This window comes from Rhinoderma darwinii, chromosome 4, assembly GCF_050947455.1.
Source record: "Rhinoderma darwinii isolate aRhiDar2 chromosome 4, aRhiDar2.hap1, whole genome shotgun sequence".
NCBI lineage: Eukaryota > Metazoa > Chordata > Amphibia > Anura > Rhinodermatidae > Rhinoderma > Rhinoderma darwinii.
The window spans coordinates 312,488,708-312,512,054 of NC_134690.1; the positions used below are offsets into that span (position 1 = coordinate 312,488,708).

Consider the following 23,347-nt stretch of genomic DNA (forward strand, 5'->3'; position numbering starts at 1 on the left):
CATCTCCCTCCAGGGAGACGCTGTCACTCACTTCCGGGTCCCCAGACTGATTCCCGCAGGGCACGCGCGCCCGCGCGTGCACGGCCTTAAAGGGCCAGTACGCGTCCAGCTGTCACCCATCAATTATTAGCAGCTATGGGGAGCATTATACAGTATAGGGGAAGTTATGGGGAGCATTATACTGTATGGGGACAGTTACAGGAAGCATTATACTGTACGGGGGCAGCTACAGGGAGCATTATACTGTATGGGGCAGCTACGGGGGGCATTATACTGTGTGGGGGCGGCAATGGGGAAAGTATACTGGGGGGCTGTTGGGCAAGGCGGCTGGCCATAGGCACAGCAGGGGGCCCAAGCTGAATTCTTGCACCTTTAGCTACGCCCCTGGCTGCACCTCTAATTATAAAAGCGCCATACACGGTGTCCCTGACTATAATAGCACCATACACCGTGCCCTTGATTATAATAGCACTATACACTGTCCTACACACACACACACACACACACACACACACACACACAGTGCTCCCTGTAGATAGTGCCCCCCATAGAGCCCCCTGTAGATATGTCCCGTCATAGCTCCCACTTTAGATAGTGCCATTCATAGAGTCTCCTGTAGATACTACTCCCCATAGCGACCCTGTAGATAGTGCCTTCCTTAGAGCCTTCTGTGGATAGCTAGTGCCCGTCATACAGACCCTTCTAGGTAGTGATTGTCATAGAGCCCCCTGTAGATAGTGCCCATCATAGAGCCCCCTGTAGATAGTGCTCCTCATAGAGTCCCCTGTAGATGGTGCCACTCATAGAGCCCCCTGTAGATAGTGCCCCACATAGAGACCCCTGTAAACATACTTAGTGCCCCCTATTGAGCCTCCTGTAGTTACTGCTCCCCATACAGCTTTCTGTAGATACTGCTCCACATAGAGCCCCCTGTAGATAGTGCCCCTCTGGAGATAGTGCCCTACATAGATCCCCCTGTATATAGTGGCCCCCATAGATCACTCTGTAGATAGTGGCCCACATCCCCAATGTAGATAGTGGCCCCATAGACTCACCTGTAGATAGTGCCCCACATGCAGTCCCCTGTAGATAGGGCCCCACATATAGCCCGCTGTAGATAGAGCCCTCCTTTAGATAGAGCCCCCCCTGTAGATAGAGTCACTCACACTGTTAACTGAAAAAATAAAAACTACATACTCACCTGATCCCATAACCTGCGCCGTCCTCTAGCAGGCCTGGTCTCTTCTGACCAAGTCTGCTGGAGCAGAACGACGCAAGCGGCGCGATGACGTCATTGTGCCGCTTGCGTCATTGAAAGGCACAGAATGGCAGGGCAAGGCACACCTCGCCTCATAGATGTTGCAGCCCTGACTGATGCTTATTTAGACACAATTTCAATGGGCTGCAATGTGTAAGTGCACTTTATACAATGTAGCTGCTAATGTTTTTTGCCTTTTTTAGAGCGCTTATGACATTTTACACAATATATCTGACAAACGACATAATTAACTAAGCACTTCATAAAGCTGTATTCCATTATACAATATGATTTGCTTATTCTATTCTATTTGCTGTTTACTGGATAATGAGCAGCAATTACTATTTAAAATGCCTTAGTAGTTTTTTACATTTGCTTACTAATTTCACAGAAATATGAATGAATCTATGAACTTTTGAGTTGCTCTCATGTAGCAAATAGGTTAATTTTAATCTTCAAAAGTAGTTTCTCATAGAAGGCAGTTTACTGCTACTTGTATCTTTTAATTAAAGTAACTGTGGTTTCTATTCTCATTCTATTTCTCATCACAGCAGAGGCTTTTTGCACTTGACCTAACTTTGGTTTTATGCCAATGCACTTAGGTGAAGTGCACACCACAGTGCGCCTAACTTATGCCCAGGTGTATGCAGCTGTATCCTACTTACAGCTGACACCCTACTCTAATGGCCAGGATTGGAGATAACTTTTATCCTAGCCAAATGGCTACCTAACCACTGAGATGCCACAGTCAAGAGCGGCTGCGGCAAGTCTTTAGACAGTCACCCCGCAATTGCAGGGTGTAGAGGGGTTATCATGACAGCCGGAGGCCTAATTTTAGTACTCTTAGGTCTGGTAGAGCTTAATAGGAGAACGTTAAAAAGACATTACACTGCAAGACATAAGTATTGCAGTGTATTGTACAAGCGATCGCAAGTCCGCTAGTGGGACTAAAAAAAAAGTAAAAAGAAGTTATATGAAGGTTCCAACACAATATATATATACCGCCTAAAACTTTTGCACAATACTGTATATATATATATATACAGTATTGTGCAAAAGTTTTAGGCGGTTGTGCAATAGTTCTACAATATAAGAATGCTTTCAAAAATAGAAGTGTTTATATTTTTTTCCATCAATTTACAAAATACAAAGTGAGTGAACATGATAAACATTAGTCTCGCAAGACAATAGGTGAAAGGTTAGGTGGTTCGAGGCATGTGGCAAACCACCTCCAAAGTGTCAAAGAGATAGCAACTCCAAAATATCATGAGCACAACAAGAGAACACAAGGAGTCATACACTATCAATAATATGAAAATAGAAAATCACAATCTTTATTGGTACAAAGAAATGCACAATACACAATTACAAGGTTAAAAATCAGTATAGAGGATCCAACATGTACTGGACTATATAAGAACTACTGAGGACCAATGTGGTTTTCTGGGTTATTTCTGGGACTAATGCAAAAAACCTGTATAGTTTGTTACAGTACAACAATGCAAAGCACTTATTCAAAGGGTACTCAATTAAAGAATACGAATACGAAAAAATGCTCAATACCAGCATAAAAAGTACCTGGAACCCATGGAGATTTGAGACATATCTCAAACACAATCAATGAACATGTTCACAAAAAGAGGGGATGAGCCATAGTTCGTATGGTGTGTAATAACAGTCCGTGTTGCATGCAAGTACACACAGACCCGGTTATTGTGCCCAAAGGTGAAATTCCCCAAAAAGGATTTTGTAAACACAAAGTCCCTTCAGAAGATCAAAGGTAAAGTACCTTACCCATAGATGAAGTGTGGTCCAAATGGTTTTGAGCGACATCCCGAAGCGCGTTTCGCGTGTAGCTTTGTCCCATCCGTCCCACGGTCCTTTGTAATTCAATGTAGCCGTTCACACGGCCGTTGTTTCAACGGACCGTGTGAAGGGTCCGTGAGAAAATAGGACATGTCCTATTTTTTCACGCTTCATGCATCTCTCCATAGACTCTAATCTATGGGGGATGCGTGATATCGCAGCACAGAGCACAGATGCACCTCGGATGTGAAAAACTGCAGTTTTTCACGTCCGAGATGTGCAATGCGCGTGTGAATAGGGCCTAAGGCCTAAAGCACAAATGAAAACCGGTGAAAATGAAGGTGCCCATAAGTTATATAATAATAATGAAAACAAAAGGAATTGTTATGAAAGAGGAGGAAGGGCAGGGAGAGAGACAGAAACAAGGGGTTAATTGTTAAGACACAGGTAAGGAGAAGGACAAAAATTGTATAAATGATCTACAGAGGGTCCTTGAAATAAAGAGGCATTCATTGGATCTTGCTTCCAATAAGTACACAGATCAAGCGAAGTTGTTATGATGATCAGAAGGCCATATCAAAGTGCATGCAAAAAAGACACAGCATCCCACACCATCAGCTCAATAGAACAGTGTAAAGATATCTAAAAAAAAAGCTGAACACAAACATAAATTAATACGAATATCTTAAAAAATGTGCAGAGAAATTTACAAAAATGCCGCAAAATGGAATTGTTTATTAAGACAATTAGGGACCATGGTGCCAAGGGTTACAATCCATTGGCATTCTTTCTGGGCCAGAAGTTTCCTCTCATCCCCTCCTCTGACTCCACAGTGGACTGTATCGATTCCCCATGCTTTAAAAGTTCCGGGCTCACATCCATGATATAGTTTAAAATGTTTAGGGATCATTTTCAGCAGGGTTAGATCTTGTACCTCTTTTGCCGCAATAATATTCCGCACATGCTCTCTAATTCTAATTCATAATTGTTGAGATGTCAAGCCTGCATATACTTTAGAGCAGCCGTAAGTTGCGTAATAGATCACAAATGTGGTACTGCAAGATATATATTGCAGTATTTTAAATTCCCGTCCATTGCTCAATGATTTAAAGGTGGTTGCTTGTTTAATATTAGCACATGCCACACACTCACCACACGGATAACACCCCCAGATGGGGCCCCTTGAAGAAGAAGGGTGTTTTTTTTTGGGTACATAATGACTTTTAACCAAAAAATCTCCAAGATTTTTACATCTCCATGCTGTCATTAGTGGAGTTTTGGACAAAGTCGATGCAAGAATAGGTTCAGTCTGTAATATTGGCCAGTGCCTATTTAAGATGGTCCGCATTGATTGCCACTGGTTGTTAAACGTCAATATAAATCTAGTGGGGTATTTATCAGAGGGTTTCCTATGGTGGATGTAATAGGGATTTGCGTTTGGTGGCCTTAGCAAGTCTATTACCACGTTTGATACATTTGAGGCTATATCCTCTTTCCAAAAATCTATGCTCTAAATCCCGTGACTGATTTTCAAATTTGGTCTCTGATGAGCAGATTCGCCTCATCCTGAGGAATTGACCAACTGGGACAGCCCTGATCGAGGACTGAACATGTGCTGATGTGGCATGTAGAAGGGAGTTGACCGATGTCTTTTTCATAAAGACATTGGTTTGTATGCCTCCCCCATCATCTACCTCAATAGCAACATCCAAAAAGTCCACTTTACATTTATCAAAGGTGTGGGTCAACTTAATATTGAGATCATTGATGTTAAGTTGCTCCATAAAGGATGACAGCTGAGTTTCAGTACCCTGCCAGATTATAAATAAATCATCAATGTATCTCAGTCAGCTCTGCACATGGTCAGCGGCGCAGGCACTATCACCATGAAAAACCTGCCACTCCCAGAAACCGAGAAACCGGTTTGCATATGATGGCGCGCACGCTGCCCCTATGGCAGTGCCTTGCTTTTGTAAGTAAAACACATCCTTGAATACAAAAAAAGATTGTGAGTCGGAATGTATTGTAACAATTCCCGTGTAAGATCACATACACTACCGTTCAAAAGTTTGGGGTCACCCAGACAATTTTGTCTTTTCCATGAAAACTCACACTTATATTTATCAAATGAGTTGCAAAATGACTAGAAAATATAGTCAAGACATTGACAAGGTTAGAAATATTGATTTTTATTTCAAATAATAATTTTCTCCTTCAAACTTTACTTTCATCAAAGAATGCTCCATTTACAGCAATTACAGCATTGCAGACCTTTGGCATTCTAGCTGTTAATTTGCTGAGGTAATCGGGAGAAATTTCACCCCATGCTTCCAGAAGCCCCTCCCACAAGTTGGATTGGCTTGATGGGCACTTATTGCGTACCATACGGTCAAGCTGCTCCCACAACAGCTCTATGGGGTTGAGATCTGGTGACTGCGCTGGCCACTCCATTACAGATAGAATACCAGCTGCCTTCTTCTTCCCTAAATAGTTCTTGCATAATTTGGAGGTGTGCTTTGGGTCATTGTCCTGTTGTAGGATGAAATTGGCTCCAATCAAGCGCTGTCCACAGGGTATGGCATGGCGTTGTAAAATGGAGTGATAGCCTTCCTTATTCAAAATCCATTTTACCTTGTACAAATCTCCCACTTTACCAGCACCAAAGCAACCCCAGACCATCACATTACCTCCACCATGCTTGACAGATGGCGTCAGGCACTCTTCCAGCATCTTTTCAGTTGTTCTGCGTCTCACAAATGTTCTTCTGTGTGATCGAAACACCTCAAACTTCGATTAGTCTGTCCATAACACTTTTTTCCAATCTTCCTCTGTCCAATGTCGGTGTGCTTTTGCCCATATTAATCCTTTCCTTTTATTAGTCAGTCTCAGATATGGCTTTTTCTTTGCCACTCTGCCCTGAAGGCCAGCATCCCAGAGTCGCCTCTTCACTGTAGACGTTGACACTGGCGTTTTGGGGGTACTATTTAATGAAGCTGCCATTGAGGACCTGTGAGGCGTGTATTTCTCAAACTAGAAACTCTAATGTACTTGTCTTGTTGCTCAGTTGAGCAGCGGGGCCTCCCACTTCTCTTTCTACTCTGGTTAGAGCCTGTTTGTGCTGTCCTCTGAAGGGAGTAGTACACACCGTTGTAGGAAATCTTCAGTTTCTTGGCAATTTCTCGCATGGAATAGCCTTCATTTATAAGAACAAGAATAGACTGTTGAATTTCACATGAAAGCTCCCTTTTTCTAGCCATTTTGAGAGTTTAATCGAACCCACAAATGTAATGCTCCAGATTCTCAACTAGATCAAAGGAAGGTCAGTTTTATAGCTCCTCTAAACAGCAAAACTGTTTACAGCGGTGCTAACATAATTGCACAAGGGTTTTCAAGTGTTTTCTAATCATCCATTAGCCTTCTAACACAGTTAGCAAACACAATGTACCATTAGAACACTGGAGTGATGGTTGCTGGAAATGGGCCTCTATACACCTATGTAGATATTGCATTAAAACCAGACGAGTATAGAGTGTATTTCTGATTAATTTAATGTTATCTTCATTGAAAAAAACTGTGCTTTTCTTGCAAAAATAAGGAAATTTCTAAGTGACCCTAAACTTTTGAACGGTAGTGTACATGACTGTCCCAGTTGCTCATCCCCAAAAAGAGGCGAACCACATCAACACCATCCTTGTGTCTAATGTTGTTGTAGATGTGACCAGAAACACATCTGGATCCAAAAGAATACCATCCAGTCTCGTTAATACATCTGTTGTATCTTTAACATAGGAGGGGAGACACTCAACCAAGGGCTTCAAATAATAATCAATACATTTGCAGACTGGATCACATAAACCACCCAGACCAGATACTAGGCGGCGTCCCGGAGGGTATGTCAGATTTTTATGAACCTTTGGGAGAAGGTATAGTGTCAGAATCTTGGTATATTTCACTATACAGCCATCTAAAAAAAATTTGGGGGATAATGCCCTTTTCATGGGCCACATTTAAGATTCGATGTAGTTCAATTGCGAAGCCCCCCACTGGGTTATATGATAATTTGGTGTATGTTTCTTTGTCTTTAAAGAGGTTCTGTCACCACATTATAAGTGTCCTATCTTGTACATAATGTGGTCGGCGCTGTAATGTAGATTACAGCTGTGTTTTTTTATTTAGAAAAACTATAATTTTTTACAGAGTTATGACCAATTTTATCTTTATGCTAATGTATTTCTTAATGGACAACTGGGCGTGTTTTACTTTTTGACCATGTGGGCGTTGTGGAGAGAAGTGTATGACGCTGACCAATCAGCGTCATACACTTCTCTCCATTCATTTACATAGTACATAGTGACCTAGCTAGATCACTATGTGCCGTCACATACACACACATTGACGTTACTGAAGTGTCCTGAAAGTGAATAGACATCACTACCAGCCAGGACGTGATATCTATTCAGAATCCTGACACTTTGGTAACGTTTGTGTGAGATTTACAGCACAGAAAGGGTAATCTCGTTTTAAATGACAGTTTACAGCGTAATCTCGTGAGATTACGCTTGCTGTGCTGCAAATCTCACACAAACATTACCGAAGTGTCAGGTTTCAGAATAGACATCACGTCCTGGCTGGTTGTGATGTCTGTTCACTGTCAGGACACTTCAGTAACATTAATATGTGACTAAGTGACTGCACATAGTGATCTAGCTAGATCACTATGTGCTGTGTAAATTAATGGAGAGAAGTGTATGACACTGATTGGTCAGCGTCATACACTTCTCTCCACAACACCCACTTGGTCAAAAAGTAAAACACGCCCAGTTGTCCATTAAGAAAGTAATTTGCATAAAGCTAATATGTCATAACTCCGTCAAAAATGATCGTTTTTCTAAATAAAAAACACTGCTGTAATCTACATTACAGCGCCGATCATATTATTTGCAAGATAGGGCAATTATAATGTGGTGACAGAGCCTCTTTAAGTTGCCGGAACGCTTCCTTCTCATATTTATTGGTTGGCCAAATAACAATATTCCCCCCCCCCCTTGTCAGCGGCTTTATAGACAACGTCGTCGTATGATTGTAATTCCCTTAGAGCTCCACGTTGGCTAGCTGTTAGGTTGTCATTATATTTATTTTTGGGAATCTGTTTTAACTCATTGATCACCATTTTAGTGAATATCTCCACCTGTGGGCATATGGACAGGGGGGGGGGGGAACTCTGTTGATCTTGGTAATAATGATACTGGGAACCTACCTTGCTCAGTAAAGGTTTGCTCCTGCAGGAGATCTTCAAGAGCCTTCAAGGCTTCTTTTTCCATCTCACTGTTTGATCCCAAATCTGTCTCTCCCCTACTGTGTAAAGAATCAATTTATGGGAGAATAGATATAGATCTTTCAATGCTGTAAAGAAATTAAAAGGGTTACAAGGAGAAAAGGTAAGACCTTTACTCAAAATATCACACTGGATGTCAGAGGGGATATGTGAGGATAGATTAATTACCTCTAAGTTGCCTTTGGGCTTTTTCCCTTGTTGGTAAGGAGGGGTCATTTTGCGTTTGGCCACTTGTCTCTCTGTATTTCTACGTGGGTTGATGGAGTCCTGAGTATTTTGGACCATATCACCAGTCCGTCTAGATCTTATTTGTTCGTCATTTGAAGTCATGAACGAAACTGAGCCTGATCATGACCGGGAGAGGGAGCGCAAGAGAACAGAAGAGAAATCGAAATTAAATCAATATTTGGTGTGACCACCCTTTGCCTTCAAAACAGCATCAATTCTTCAAGGTACACTTGCACAAATTCATGGATTTTGTAGGATTATAGTCCGGTGTATGATAAACCAATTATACCAAACAGGTGATTGTAGCGTCCATGGCCGCGGGCTGTTGGGTTTACTCACCTCCCGACGCCCGCAGCCATTGATCAGTGAGCGCTGGCTCGCATCTCCTTCCTAGGAGATGCCAGCGCTCATTTCGGGTCCGCTGTGTCCCCTTGGGTGCGCGCGCATGCTCGTGCCCGGTCTTAAAGGGCCAGCGTGCGCACATGTGAAACAATCATCATCATCAACTACACATGATTCCTGGACTATGAGAAGGACCCTGCCCTTCTGATGCTTGCCTGAGCGTTGTTAGTGTATCCCAAGTCTGTCTTGCAAATGGCCCCTTAGTGTTTTCCCGTTCCAGTTGTTACCTGTGCCCTGATACCCGTATCCCGTGCTGTGTTCTCATTTCTGAGCCTCTTAGTATTGGAGTCGTGCCCTACTGCACCTGCTGTCGTTTGCCACGTCCAGTGTCTTTTGCCACGTCCAGTGTCTTCTGCCACGTCCAGTGTCGTCTGCCACATCAAGTACTGTCTGCCACTTTTGGCGCAACCTGCTGCACCTACCTCCATCCGTGCTGAAGCCACAGCCGCTCTCTGGACTAGTTCAGGTACCCGTGTGTTACGAACTTCTATTGACTTTTGTATAGATTGTGACTAGGGCAGCTGCCTCTCCGCTACGGCGGAGCGGCCTAGTGGGTCGTGACAGTACGCGCAGGCTATGAAACCCACAGAAACTGGGAAACTCCAGCACCGATGGTTGGTTAGAGAGGCAACTCTAGGTGGGACATCTCCAAACGTTAAGAGACGTCACATCCCTCCTCTGCGTATCTTGACTCTGGAGCAGCTGCTAATTTCATCCAGCTTGATCTAGTGGATCATTTACATCTACCCACAGTTCTTCTGGACAGACCCCTGGCTTTTGCCTCTGTGAATGGTTTACCATTGCCTGATCTTAATATGTTCATCACGGAGCCGTTGACACTACTGGTCGGAGCTCTTCACTCGGAGCAGATCCCCTTCCTTGTACTACCTAAGGCTATCAATCTATCCTGCTGGGTCTGCCATGACTTTGCCTACACACCCCGGTTCTTGACTGGAGTTCCGGAGAAATTTCTTCAATGGGGTTCCAGATGCCATAGCCATTTCCTGTCTCAAGTTCGTCCTGTTATTCCACCTCTGCCTCAGTCACTCTCCGATCCACCATCTCAGTATGCCAGTTTTGAGGATGTCTTCAGCAAGCGAGAGGCTGAGACGTTGCCTCCACATCGGAATTATGACTGTCCCATTGAACTGGTTTCAAATGCTTCTCTTCCTCGTGGACGTGTATATCATCTCTCATTGCCAGAGACTTTATCCATGTCAGCCTATATCAAGGAGAATTTGGAGAAGGGTTTTATACAAAAATATTCCTCCCCGGCCGGGGCGGGGTTCTTCCTCATTTAGAAGAGAGACGGATCTCTTCGACCCTGCATTGACTACCGTGGTCTCAACCAGATCACGGTCAAGAACAAATACCCATTGCCATTTATATCCGAGCTGTTTGACCATATACGAGGAGCCCGAATTTTTTCAAAATTAGACTTGCGTGGGGCTTACAATTTGATTAGAATCCGTCAAGGGGACAAGTGGAAGACGGCGTTCAATACCCGAGACGGGCACTACAAATATCTGGTGATGCCCTTCGGACTGTGTAACGCTCCCACAGTCTTTCAGGAATTCGTCAATGATATCTTCAGAGATCTCCTCTATATCTGTGTTGTAGTCTATCTTGATGATATTTTGATTTTCTCCCCAGATCTGATGACCCATCGGTGGCATGTCCGTCAGGTTCAACTGTGACTAAGGGAGAATCGCTTATATGCCAAGTTGGAGAAGTGCGTCTTTGAAATGAATTCGTAGCCCTTCCTGGGCTACATCATCTCAGATCAAGGTCTCCAGATGGATCCTGAGAAACTAAAGTCTGTCCTGGAATGGCCACGTCCTCAAGGCCTGAGGGCCATACATCGTTTCCTGGTATTCACCAATCTCTACCGACAGTTTATTCCAAACTTCTCATCTCTGATGGCTCCCATCTCTACCCTTAAAAGAACGGTGTGAACACCAAGGTGTGGTCTCCAGTGGCAAGGTTCACATTTATTAGCATCAAGAAAGCCTTCCCTTCAGCCTCGATCTTCCATCATCCAGATGTATCTCGGCAGTTTTCATTGGAGGTGGACGCTTCTTCTGTTCCAGAGGTGCTCCAAATGAAAAGGCAGTAGTATGTGGCTATTACTCTAAGCTTTTTTCTTCTGCAGAGCGCAATTACTCTATTGGGGATCGGGAGCTACTGGCCATCAAATTGGCTCTGGAGGAGTGGAGACATCTTCTAGAGAGCGCAGCTAACCCCATCTTAATCTACACCGACCACACGAACCTCACCTATCTCCAGTCCTCTCAATGACTAAATCCCCATGAAGCCAGGTGGTCGCTGTTCTTCACCCATTTCCAATTCGTGCTCCACTACTGTCCTGCTGACAAGAATGTGAGGGCCGATGCCCTGTCCAGGTCATTTGAGACGTATGACACGGTGGAGCCCCTTCAAAGTATCATAGACCCATACTTCATTGTCACTGCCAACCCTTTGAAGGTTAGAGACATCCCTCTGGGGAGGACTTTTGTTCGGTTGGCAGACAGGAGAGGAATTCTCAGCTGGGGACACAGTTCTAAGAGAAAATATACAAGGAAAATTGGTACGCTCACCACTCATTCGAAGTAATGATGCCACATTCCATGATTATTCGGTGCACGGGCAAGAGAGCTACATCGGGAGTAGGTAGAAATCCAAGGAAAAAAGTTAGAGGTCCAGCACACGATATGATATGAAAAAATACAAAACTGTTTATTTAAGTCAAAATTAAAACAAGAAATTAAAAAATCCCGGGAGAGAACGAATTAACTATAAGGCTAGGGAGTTGATTAACTTGTTTTTATATGGCAAGTGTGAATACAACCCTTTGGAAAGAAAGTTGCGACGGGCGTATAATCACCTAGGAAAGATATATCAAACAGAAAAATACCAAACCGTTTGTCCACACTGTCAAAACACATCCCTATATGTGAATAAAGCACAGAAGATCCAGAGACAAGTATACAAAGACATACAGTGAAGGAAATAAGTATTTGATCCCTTGCTGATTTTGTAAGTTTGCCCACTGTCAAAGACATGAACAGTCTAGAATTTTTAGGCTAGGTTAATTTTACCAGTGAGAGATAGATTATATAAAAAAAAAACCTGAAAATCACATTGTCAAAATTATATATATTTATTTGCATTGTGCACAGAGAAATAAGTATTTGATCCCTTTGGCAAACAAGACTTAATACTTGGTGGCAAAACCCTTGATGGCAAGCACAGCAGTCAGACGTTTTTTGTAGTTGATGATGATGTTTGCACACATGTTAGATGGAATTTTGGCCCACTCCTCTTTGCAGATCATCTGTAAATCATTAAGATTTCGAGGAGGTCGCTTGGCAACTCGGATCTTCAGCTCCCTCCATAAGTTTTCGATGGGATTAAGGTCTGGAGACTGGCTAGGCCACTCCATGACCTTAATGTGCTTCTTTTTGAGCCACTCCTTTGTTGCCTTGGCTGTATGTTTCGGGTCATTGTCGTGCTGGAAGACCCAGCCACGAGCCATTTTTAATGTCCTGGTGGAGGGAAGGAGGTTGTCACTCAGGATTTGACGGTACATGGCTCCATCCATTCTCCCATTGATGCGGTGAAGTAGTCCTGTGCCCTTAGCAGAGAAACACCCCCAAAACATAATGTTTCCACCTCCATGCTTGACAGTGGGGACGGTGTTATTTGGGTCATAGGCAGCATTTCTCTTCCTCCAAACACGGCGAGTTGAGTTAATGCCAAAGAGCTCAATTTTAGTCTCATCTGACCACAGCACCTTCTCCCAATCACTCTCAGAATCATCCAGATGATCATGTGCAAACTTCAGACGGGCCTGTACATGTGCCTTCTTGAGCAGGGGGACCTTGCGGGCACTGCAGGATTTTAATCCATTACGGCGTAATGTGTTACCAATGGTTTTCTTGGTGACTGTGGTCCCAGCTGCCTTGAGATCATTAACAAGTTCCCCCGTGTAGTTTTCGGCTGAGCTCCCACCTTCCTCAGGATCAAGGATACCCCACGAGGTGAGATTTTGCATGGAGCCCCAGATCGATGTCGATTGACAGTCATTTTGTATGTCTTCCATTTTCTTACTATTGCACCAACAGTTGCGTCTTTCTCACCCAGCATCTTACTTATGGTTTTGTAGCCCATTCCGGCATTGTGCAGGTCTATGATCTTGTCCATGACAAGAAAGTCCTTTAGTCCTTAGAAAGCTCTTTGGTCTTGCCCATGTTGTAGAGGTTAGAGTCAGACTGATTAATTGAGTCTGTGGAAAGGAGTCTTTTATACAGGTGACCATTTAAGACAGCTGTCTTTAATGCAGGCACCAAGTTGATTTGGAGCGTGTAACTGGTATGGAGGAGGCTGAACTCTTAATGGTTGGTAGGGGATCAAATACTTATTTCTCTGTGCACAATGCAAATAAATATATATAATTTTGACTATGTGATTTCTGTATTTTTTTTTAATATAATCTATCCCTCACTGGTAAAATTAACCTAGCCTAAAAATTCTAGACTGTTCATGTCTTTGACAGTGGGCAAACTTACAAAATCAGCAAGGGATCAAATACTTATTTCCTTCACTGTATATATATATATATATATATATATATATATATATATATATATATATATATATATATATATATACACATATAGAGAAAAAGATAACTTCAGAAGTCATGTCTTTTTGTCTCCTAAGCTTCCCAAAAAATTTAATGAATAGTGATCAAAAAGTCATACGTAGCAATAAAAATTACAGATTGGCCCTCAGAAATCAAGCCTTCACACAGTTCCATTGATAGAAAAATAAAAATGTCATGTGTCTCAGCATATAGCGACACAAAACAATTTATTTTTCTTCTAACAAATAGTTTTTATTTTGTAAAAGTAGTAAACAAATCTATATGTAAATTTGGTATTGCCGTAATCGTACTGACCTGCATAATAAATTTAACGTGTCATTTTTACCTTGCGGCAAACTGTTCAAATTATTTTTGATTTTGTAATAAACATAAATCTTTTACTGCTATACATAAAGATTTTAGAATTAGTATGAGCAATAAACAATATAAGTGCATTTTTTACAGATATTTTTATTAACAGAAAATTATTTTTTATCCCGTAATATGTATAGGGATATTTTTGACAAGTATGCAGTTATATTTAACAGTATATCATTCAAAAATACGCATACATCAACAGAATCCTGGTCAGGGTATAATGATAATGTCCAAAATGGGCAAAGGTAGTTCTGAACAGTTTGTCCGAAGAGGGGGAGGGGGTGGGGAAAGTGAGGAAATAAAAATATTTTTTAAAAAGTGGATGCAAGAAGACACGGCTGTCAATGACAAAAAGGATCAAGGAGGGGAACAATTGAATAAACAATACAAATTGCTCTAGATTTTGCATAGTAGAATTCGAGACCGGAACAATCAAGCTATAATGGCCCTGAAAAACTACACATCAAGCACAGGAGTGTCACATAAAAGAACTTGTTCTTGGTACCAAAATTCAGGTATAGCCTTACGTATATGTACTGGTAATATGTCAATAAAGCTTCCTCAAACTTTGAAAAACTGCTTCAATCTGCATTCCTTATGCAGTGATGCCTCCACCTAATCCATTCTCATAATGTAGGATCATTTTCTTAAAAGAGTTTGACTTGGGGGGGGGGGGGGGCCTGTGGTGTTCCACTATGTTTGCAATATTGCTTTGTTGTCTGCCGCAGCTATGAAATTGTAACATTTTGTGGCAACCTGGGCTTGAAGGGAATTTTTCCGGATTGTATATCCAAATATGGCCCATATGGAGTCTATATTTTATTTCCCCTCACTCTGCATAGAATCTAATAATAATAATAATCCTTATTTATATAGCACCAATATATTCCACAGTGCTTTACAATTCAGAGGGAATATGTAGAGAAAATACCAGACATTACAAAACTAATTAACAATTCAAGCCAATGGAGTGGGGACTCTGCCAACAAGAGCTTACAATCTATAAGGAAATAGGGGTGACGCAAAATGTAAAAAGTGCTTGTCCATTACAATGGTCCAGCCATTTTTTATGAACCTAGAATACACATAAAGCTACATGAGCCAGTCACCAGACAGTATATATTTGTGACAATCATGAATTGCATTAAGGTGCAAGGAGTGTAGGGGATACTGCTGAATTAAGTGGTCAGGTTCTCATGACTAATGTAATAGTGGAGCCAAGGAAAGGAGTCAGTTTAGGAAATGTGATAGTCCTCTTTAAAAATATGTTTTTTTCAGGGCACGCTTAAAGCTCTCAATGCTGGGAACTAATCTGATTGTCAGGGGTAGCTCATTCCAGAGGACTTGTGCAGCATGAGAAAAATCGAGTGTGAGGTTTGTATTATGGAGGATGTTAGTCTAAGGTTGTTGGCAGAACAAAGAGCACAGGTAGGGTGGTAGACAGAAATGGTGGCGTGCTTTACACCACTCCATCCGAAGCTTGGCATTGTGCTTAGTGATGTAAGACTTTCATGCAGCTGCTCGGCCATGGAAACCCCATGCCATAAAGCTCCCAGCGCACAGTTGTGCACATGTTAATGCCAGAGGAGGTTTGGTATTCCTCAATAATGACTCAACAAAGCGTTGGCGACTTTTATGAACAATGCGCTTCAGCACTCAGGAATCCCACTTTGTAACTTTATGTGGTCCACCACTTGAGTTGCTGCAACGGTGGCATCCTATCACAGTACCACGCTAGCATTCAGTGCTTTAGAATGACCCATTCTTTCACAAATGTTTTAAAAGGCAGACTTCATGGCTAGGTGCTTGATTTTATACACCTGTGGCAATGGGACCGAATGAAATACAAGAATTCAATGATTAAGAGGTGTGTCCCAATACTTTTGTCAATATAGTGTATGTGGCTCACTGAGCGTTGCCTAGACTGGGTACGATTGCATCTATGGATAAAATATATGGTCGTGTGCATGGGGCCTAAGGCATCATGCACACGACCGTAGATTTCATACGTAATTGCGGACCATAATTACGGTCGGTAATTACGGACCCATGTATTTCTATGGCTGACGGACACCTTCCCGTATATTTACAGGAAGGTGTCCGTGCCATAGAAACCTTCCATAAAAATTAGGACATGTCCTATTTTTTTATTTTATATACCATGCTCCCACACTTTATAATTGGAGCACGGCCCGCTAATGCGGACGGCTATCCGTGGCCGGCCGTGCCCGTAATCACGAAACGTGATTACGGGCACGGTCGTGTGCATGGTGCCCAAGATAATGGAGTATTTCACTGTTCTCAGCATGTAGGTGCAAAAGAAAAACGTTATCTGGGAACAAAGGAGGCAAACTTGAGCAAGATCAATATATTTTAGTTATTATATGGAACTGGAAACATAAATACATTTAGTCTATATCCTCACTTTAGCAGACCGTTTTAGAAACAAGTTCTTAAATTGGCTACTCAGTGTGCATTTATTTACTATTTTAGGGGTCAGCTCAAAGTCCCTTGAAACTTATAATTGATTTGATATTTACATTTATTATAATCATTGGTAATTTCTTATCAGCTATTGTAATACGTGTTATGTTTCTTTCATAGGCCATAATGGTGCGGTAAACGGCTTTGGCTGGAGCTATGACAGGAATTGGTTGGTTTCTACTGCTGATGACAGAACAGTCAGGGTTTGGAATGTGAAAAATTCGGTTTCAGCATTAGTTCTGGTAACATATATGTCTTGTTTTGTTTTTTGCTGTAGCATGTTGAAGACAGGTCCTGGTTCTTAACATATTTTACTTAACCCCTTCCCGCTTTGGCCACTTTTGACCTTCCTGACAGAGCCTCATTTTTCAAATCTTACATGTTTCACTTTATGTGGTAATAACTTCAGAATGCTTTTACCTATCCAAGCGATTCTGAGATTGTTTTCTCCTGACACATTGGACTTTATGTTACTGGCAAAATTTGCTCGGTACATTTAGTATTTAATTGTACAAAAACACCAACATTTACTGAAAAATTGCAAGAATTAGCATTTTTCTAAATTTAAATGTATCTGCTTGTAAGTTAGGCAGTTATACCACACACAATTGTTGATAATTAACATCCCCCATATGTCTACTTTAGATTGGCTTCGTTTATTGAACATCCTTTTATTTTTCTAGGATGTTACAAGGCTTAGAACTTTAGCAGCAATTTCTCACATTTTCATGAAAATTTCAAAGGCTATTTTTTCAGGAATCAGGTCATTTGAAGTGGATTTTAGGGCCTTATATATTAGAAACCCCCACAAAGTCACCCATTTTAAAAACTTCCCCCCTCAAAGTATTCATAACAGCATTTAGAAAGTTTCTTAACCCTTTAGACGTTTCACAGGAATTAAAGCAATATAGGAGGTGAAATTTACAAATGTCATTTTTTTGCCAAAATTTAATTATTAGAATATATTTTAGGCACCATGTCAGGTTTGAACGGCTCTTGAGGTGCCAAAACAGTGGAAGTCCCCCATAAGTGACCCAATTTGTAAAACTAAACCCCTCAAGGAAATTATCTAGGGGTATAGTGAGCATTTTAACCCTACAGGTTTATTGCAGAAATTATTTAAAATATGCAGTGAAAATGAAAATCTACATTCTTTTAACTCCTTAACGCCGAAGGATGGATATATCCGTCCTCAGCAGCTGCTAGTTCGCGCAGGAGGACGGATATATCCGTCCTGTGATGGCGCGGGTGCTGTCACTGTACCCACGCGATCAGCGGCAGGAGCACGGCTGTTATACTCAGCCTGGCTCCTGCTGCAACTGCCGGAATCGAAGCGCGCTCCGATTCCGGCAGTTTAACCCATTAAATGCCGCTGTCAATAGTGACAGCGGCACCTAATGTGTTTGACAGAGGGAGGGAGCTCCCTCTGTCACCCGATCGGCGCCCGCGCATATAAATCGCGGGTCGCCATCGGGTTTCCATGACAGCCTGTTAGGCGATGCCGGAGGCATGACCTAATAGGTTGCCTGTCAGTTTTACACTGACAGGCAATAATGCTTTGGTATACTAAGTATACCAAAGCATTATATATGCAATCAGCAGATCGTATAGTGAAGTCCCCTGCTGGGACTTTAAAAAAAAGTTGTCAATCAGTTAAATAAAGTTTGTGAAAAAAATAAAATAAAATTACAGTCAAAGTCAAATAAAACTACTTTTTTTGCCCAAAAAGTGGTTTTATTTAGTAAAAGTGTCAAAACAAATCACACATACACATATATGGTATCCCTGCGGTCGTAACAACTTGACCAATAAAATGAACACATTAATTAAACCGCCGGATGAACGGCGTCCAAAGAAAACGCAAAAAACAACGGCAAAATTCTCTCTTTTCTCCCATTCCCCCCATAAAAAATAAAATAAAAGTTAATCTATAAGTCCTATGTACCCCAAATAGTACTAATGAAAACTACACATTGTCCCGCAAAAATCAAGCCCACATACGGCCACATCGACGGAAAAATAAAAAAATTACGGCTTTTGGAATGCGACGATGCAAAAACAAGTAATTTTTTTCTAAAAGGATTTGTATTGTGCAAACGTAGAAAAAACATATAAAACCTTTACATATTTGGTATCCCCGTAATCGTGCCGACCCATAGAATAAAGTTAACATGTTATTTACGCTGTATAGTAAACGGTGTCAATTTATAACGTGAAAATTAATTGGAATAGCTGCTTATTTTAAATTCTCTCCTAAAATAAAGTTAATAAAAGTTAATCAATATGTTATAAGCATCTAAAAATGGTCCAATTACAAAATACAACTCGTCCCGCAAAAAACAAGCCCTTATACGGCTATGTCGACGGAATAAAAAAAAAGTTACGACTCTTGGAATGCGACCATGAAAAAACAAAAAATAATCCTTGGTCATTAACGCGCAAAATGGCGCGGTCATTAAGGGGTTAAAGAAAATGCAGGTTTAGCTATTTTTTTCTCATTTCCACAAGGACTAAAGGAGAAAAAGCACCACAACATTTGTAAAGCAATTTCTCCCAAGTAAAACAATACCCCCCATGTGGTCATAAATGGCTGTTTGGACATACGACAAGGCTTAGAAGGGAAAGAGCGCCATTTGGCTTTTGGAGCTCAAATTTATCAGGACTGGTTTGCGGAGGCCATGTCACATTTGCAAAGCCCCTCAGGGACCAAAACAGTGAAAATGCCCAAAAAGTGACTTCATTCAGGAAACTACACCCCTTGAGGAAGTCATCTAGGTGTGTGGTGAGCATTTTGACCCCACAGGTGTTTCATAGATTTTATTAGAATTGGACAGTGAAAATAAAAACAATCCTTTTTCTCCAATAAGATGAAGTTTTAGCTCAACATTTTTCATTTTCTCAACAAATAAAGGAAAAAAAAGAACCCCAACATTTGTAAAGAAATTTCTCCCGAGTACGGCAATACCCCATATGTGGTCATAAACTGCCGTTTACGCACAATGCAGGGCTCAGAAGGGAAGGAGCGGCATTTGGCTTTTGTAGTTCAGATTTTGCTGGATTGGTTTCTGGTCGCTATGTCGCATTTGCAAAGCCCCTGCCGGACCAAAACAGAGGAAACCCCATTTTGGAAACTACACGCCTCAAGGTATTCATCTAGGGGTGTAGTGAGCATGTTAACCCTAAATTAGTGTGCACTCGATGTTGCAGAGTGAAAATGGGATTTTTTCCATAGATATGCCAATATATGGTGCCCAGCTTGTGCCACCATAACAAGACAGCTCTCTAATTATTATGCTGTATTTCCCGGTTTTAGACTCACCCTACATGCGGCACTAATCTTTTGCCTGGACATTCCACAGGGCTCAGGAGTGAAGGAGTATCATGCGAAATTGAGGCCTAATTTGGCGACTTACAAAGTTCACAATTGCAGAGGCTCTGCATAGTCAGGTGGTATAATAATGGGCTAAACAATGAAATAATCAATAAATATTTGTTAAGCTGTGAAGCAATCCTTTATGCGCAGGCCAGTATGCACTGATAAATGTCCTTTATCCCCCTTTTGGTCCACACTCCGCACCTTTGCAGTTTGGGGAATTTAGCTGGGATGTGTTGTCCTGGTATAATACGGGCGCCCTCGCTTCCAGTAGATATGTTTGGGCCCTACCCTTCCTGGTACCCTAATTTTAGGACCTTGATAAATCGCCACTTGTAACAAAATAAATGTTCCCCTCGGGCCTGCACAATCGCATATTTTTATTTCCTGACCTATTGGAGCCTTAACTAATTTTATTTTTTCATTGATGTAGTGGTATTAGGGCTGTTTTTTTGCGGGATGAGCTGTAGTTATTATTGGTACCATTTTGGGGTACATGCGACTTTTTGATCACTTTTTATCCTATCTTTTGGGAGGCAAGCTGACCAAAAAACAGCAATTCTGGCATAGTTTTTTTTTTTTTAATATATATATATATATATATATATATATATATATATATATATATATATATATATATACAGTGTTCACCATGCATTATAAACTACATGTTAACTTTATTCTGCAGGTCAGTCCGATCCCGGCGATACCAAATTTATAGCACTTTTTTATGTTTTACAACTTTTTGCACAATAAAATTACTTTTGTCGCCATGTTGCGAGAACCATAACTTTTTCATTTTTTTGTCGACGGAGCTATATGAGGGCTTGTTTTTTGTGAGACAAGCTATAGTTTTTATAGGTACCATTTTTGGATACATACGACTTTTTGATCACTTTTTATTGAATTTTTTGTAGGGCAAAGTGACCAAAAAACAGAAATTCTGGCATTGTTTTTTACGTTTTATTTAACGCCGTTCACCGCATGGAATAACTAACATTATTTTTTTATAGTTCAGACCGTTACGGATGCTGCGGTACGGTTGGTTTGTTTATTTTTTTCAATAATAAAGGTTTTGATAAGGGAAAAAGGGCGTGTTTTATTTTATTACTTGAAACTTTTTTTACACTTTTCTTTAGTCCCACTTGGGGACTTGAAGGTCCAACTGTCAGATTTTTTTTTTAATACATTGCACTACCTATGTTGTGCAATGTATTAGATCTGTCAGTCGTTCACTGACAGCAAGCCGATCACACTTCGCCTCCAGGCTGGGGCCTAATCGGTTTCCATAATGGCAGAGCAGGAGGCCATTGTTAGGTATCCTGTTGCCTTAGTAGCAGTCCGCAGCCCTGATTGCATGGCAGGGCTGCTGGATCTGCCGACAACCACAAAGATGCAGCAAACGCTTTAGATCGCTGCATCTAAGGGGTTAATGTCAGGGATTTGAGCTAACTCCGGTTCCTGCCATTGCATGTAGATGTCAGCTGACATCCACCGCTGATGACGCCGGCTCAGCTCCTGAGCCGGCGCCATCTTGCCGGCAGCTACGCAAGGCATTTAGGTCCCGCCTCCGGTGGGGAAGCTGGAAGTTTTCCATTCTAGGCAGACCAGGAGGCCACTACTAGGCCTCCGGTTACCATTGCAGCCACCGACACCCCGGCACTTTCATTGCTGGGGTGTAGATAAGCTGCAAATACCTTAAATGCAGCAATCGTTTTTGACCGCTACATTTAAGGGGTTAATGGCGGGGATCGAAGCTAACTTCAGTCCCCGCCATTACAGCAGAGTGTCAGCTATAAGTTACAGCTGACATCCGGGGATGATGGCACCGACTCAGCTTCTGAGCCAGTGCCATCCATTTGTCGTAAGTATACAACATTTTGCGAGAAGCACTGGCTTTTCATGGCATATACTTACGACAAATGTCAGGAAGGTGTTAAAGAGATTGTTAAACCAAGGTACAGAAGCGCTCAGCTGAAAAAAACAAAACGCTTTCCAAGTTGTACATAGCCTTTAGCCCCTTAACGACATCCAACACAATAGTATGTCGCTGTCGTTAAGAACTTAACACAACACAACTGTCATGTGGACCCACTGGGCCGTACCGCGAAGCAGGACAGCAGCTGGCCAAACACGTACAGTACAAAGTCTATAGTCCAGAAAGGGTACCTGAGGCAATGTAGGCAGTAGCGGTGACACAACTTGACTTTCACTGTAGATGGCACAGTAGATGCAGCGGAAGACACGACTTGACTTTCACTGTAGATGGCACAGAGGCACGGTAGAACGGGATACAGGGTACAGGCAGCAGGAACAGGTAACACTGTGAACTTGAAAACTCTAGGAGACCATTTGCAAGACAAACTTTAGGTATATAAAAATGCCCAGGCAAAGATTAAGTGGGCAGAGCCCTTTTTATAGTCCAGCAACATTCTGGGCTAATTACTGATTTTTAACAACTGGACGCGTACTGGCCCTTTAAGGCCGTGCGCGCGCCCTGCGGGAAACTCAGAACCCAGAAGTGAGTGCCGGCGTCTCCCTGGAGGGAAATGGCGCCAAAAACACAGACGGCCATGGCCGCGGACGTCAGAGGGTAAGTCTGAACGACGGTCCGCGGACATAGACGTTACAAGAACGTACTGGTATGTTCTGTTGCTGATGCGGGCTCAGAAGCTGAGCACGCTCCATCGCCAGTGAGTGTCAGGTGTATATTACGGCTGACACCCTGCTGCATGGCCAGGACAAGAGCTAGTCTCCGATCCGGCCGATTAACCCTTAGTGAGCACTGTATCTTTAAGGTTTCCTAGCAGATCGGAACCCTGCAATGCAATCGCAGGGGTTTCCGATGACTGCTCTGGCAGACCGGAGGCCTAATAATGGCCTCCTGTATGCCAAGTATAGAAGCCTACTAGGTCCTGCCCGGAGGTGGGGTTTAAAAGAATTCCAGACGCAAAAAGGAGCTGAGCCTGCGACATCAGCCGCAGTTGTCAGCTGTATGTTACAGCTGACACCGTGCTGTAATGGTAGGGAATGTAACTCGCTGCGATCCCTACCATTAACCACTTAGATGCTGCGATCAAAAGCGATTGCGTCATCTTAGTGGCTTTTTCCCTATAATAAGTCTTCTATTATAGGAAAAAAAGAAACCGTTAAAAAAAGTACATATTTGGTATCGCCGCGTCTGTAACGACCCAAACTGTAAAACTATAAGTTTATTATTTTCCAGCACGGTGTACACTGCAAAAAAAAACAATGCCAGAATCGCTGTTTTTTAGCACCACCCCTCCCAAAACATGGAATAAAAAGTTATCAAAAAACAGTACCAATAAAAACTACAACCGTCCCCCAAAAAACAAGCCCTTACACAGATTTTTTTGACTGAAAAATAAAAAAATGATGGCTCTCAGAATATGGTGTCAAAAAAGAAATGTAAAAAAA

At 42.0% G+C, this 23,347-nt stretch overlaps 1 protein-coding gene across 1 annotated transcript in view; it reads left to right on the forward strand.

The window, feature by feature from the left end:
- Positions 1–23,347, forward strand: part of WDR27 (WD repeat domain 27) — a 755,361-nt gene that overhangs the window by 310,472 nt on the left and 421,542 nt on the right. Inside the window, exon 18 of the mRNA XM_075862730.1 lies at positions 16,657–16,778. Coding sequence (XP_075718845.1) covers positions 16,657–16,778 — 122 coding nt within the window. The remainder of the gene's footprint in view (positions 1–16,656; positions 16,779–23,347) is intronic.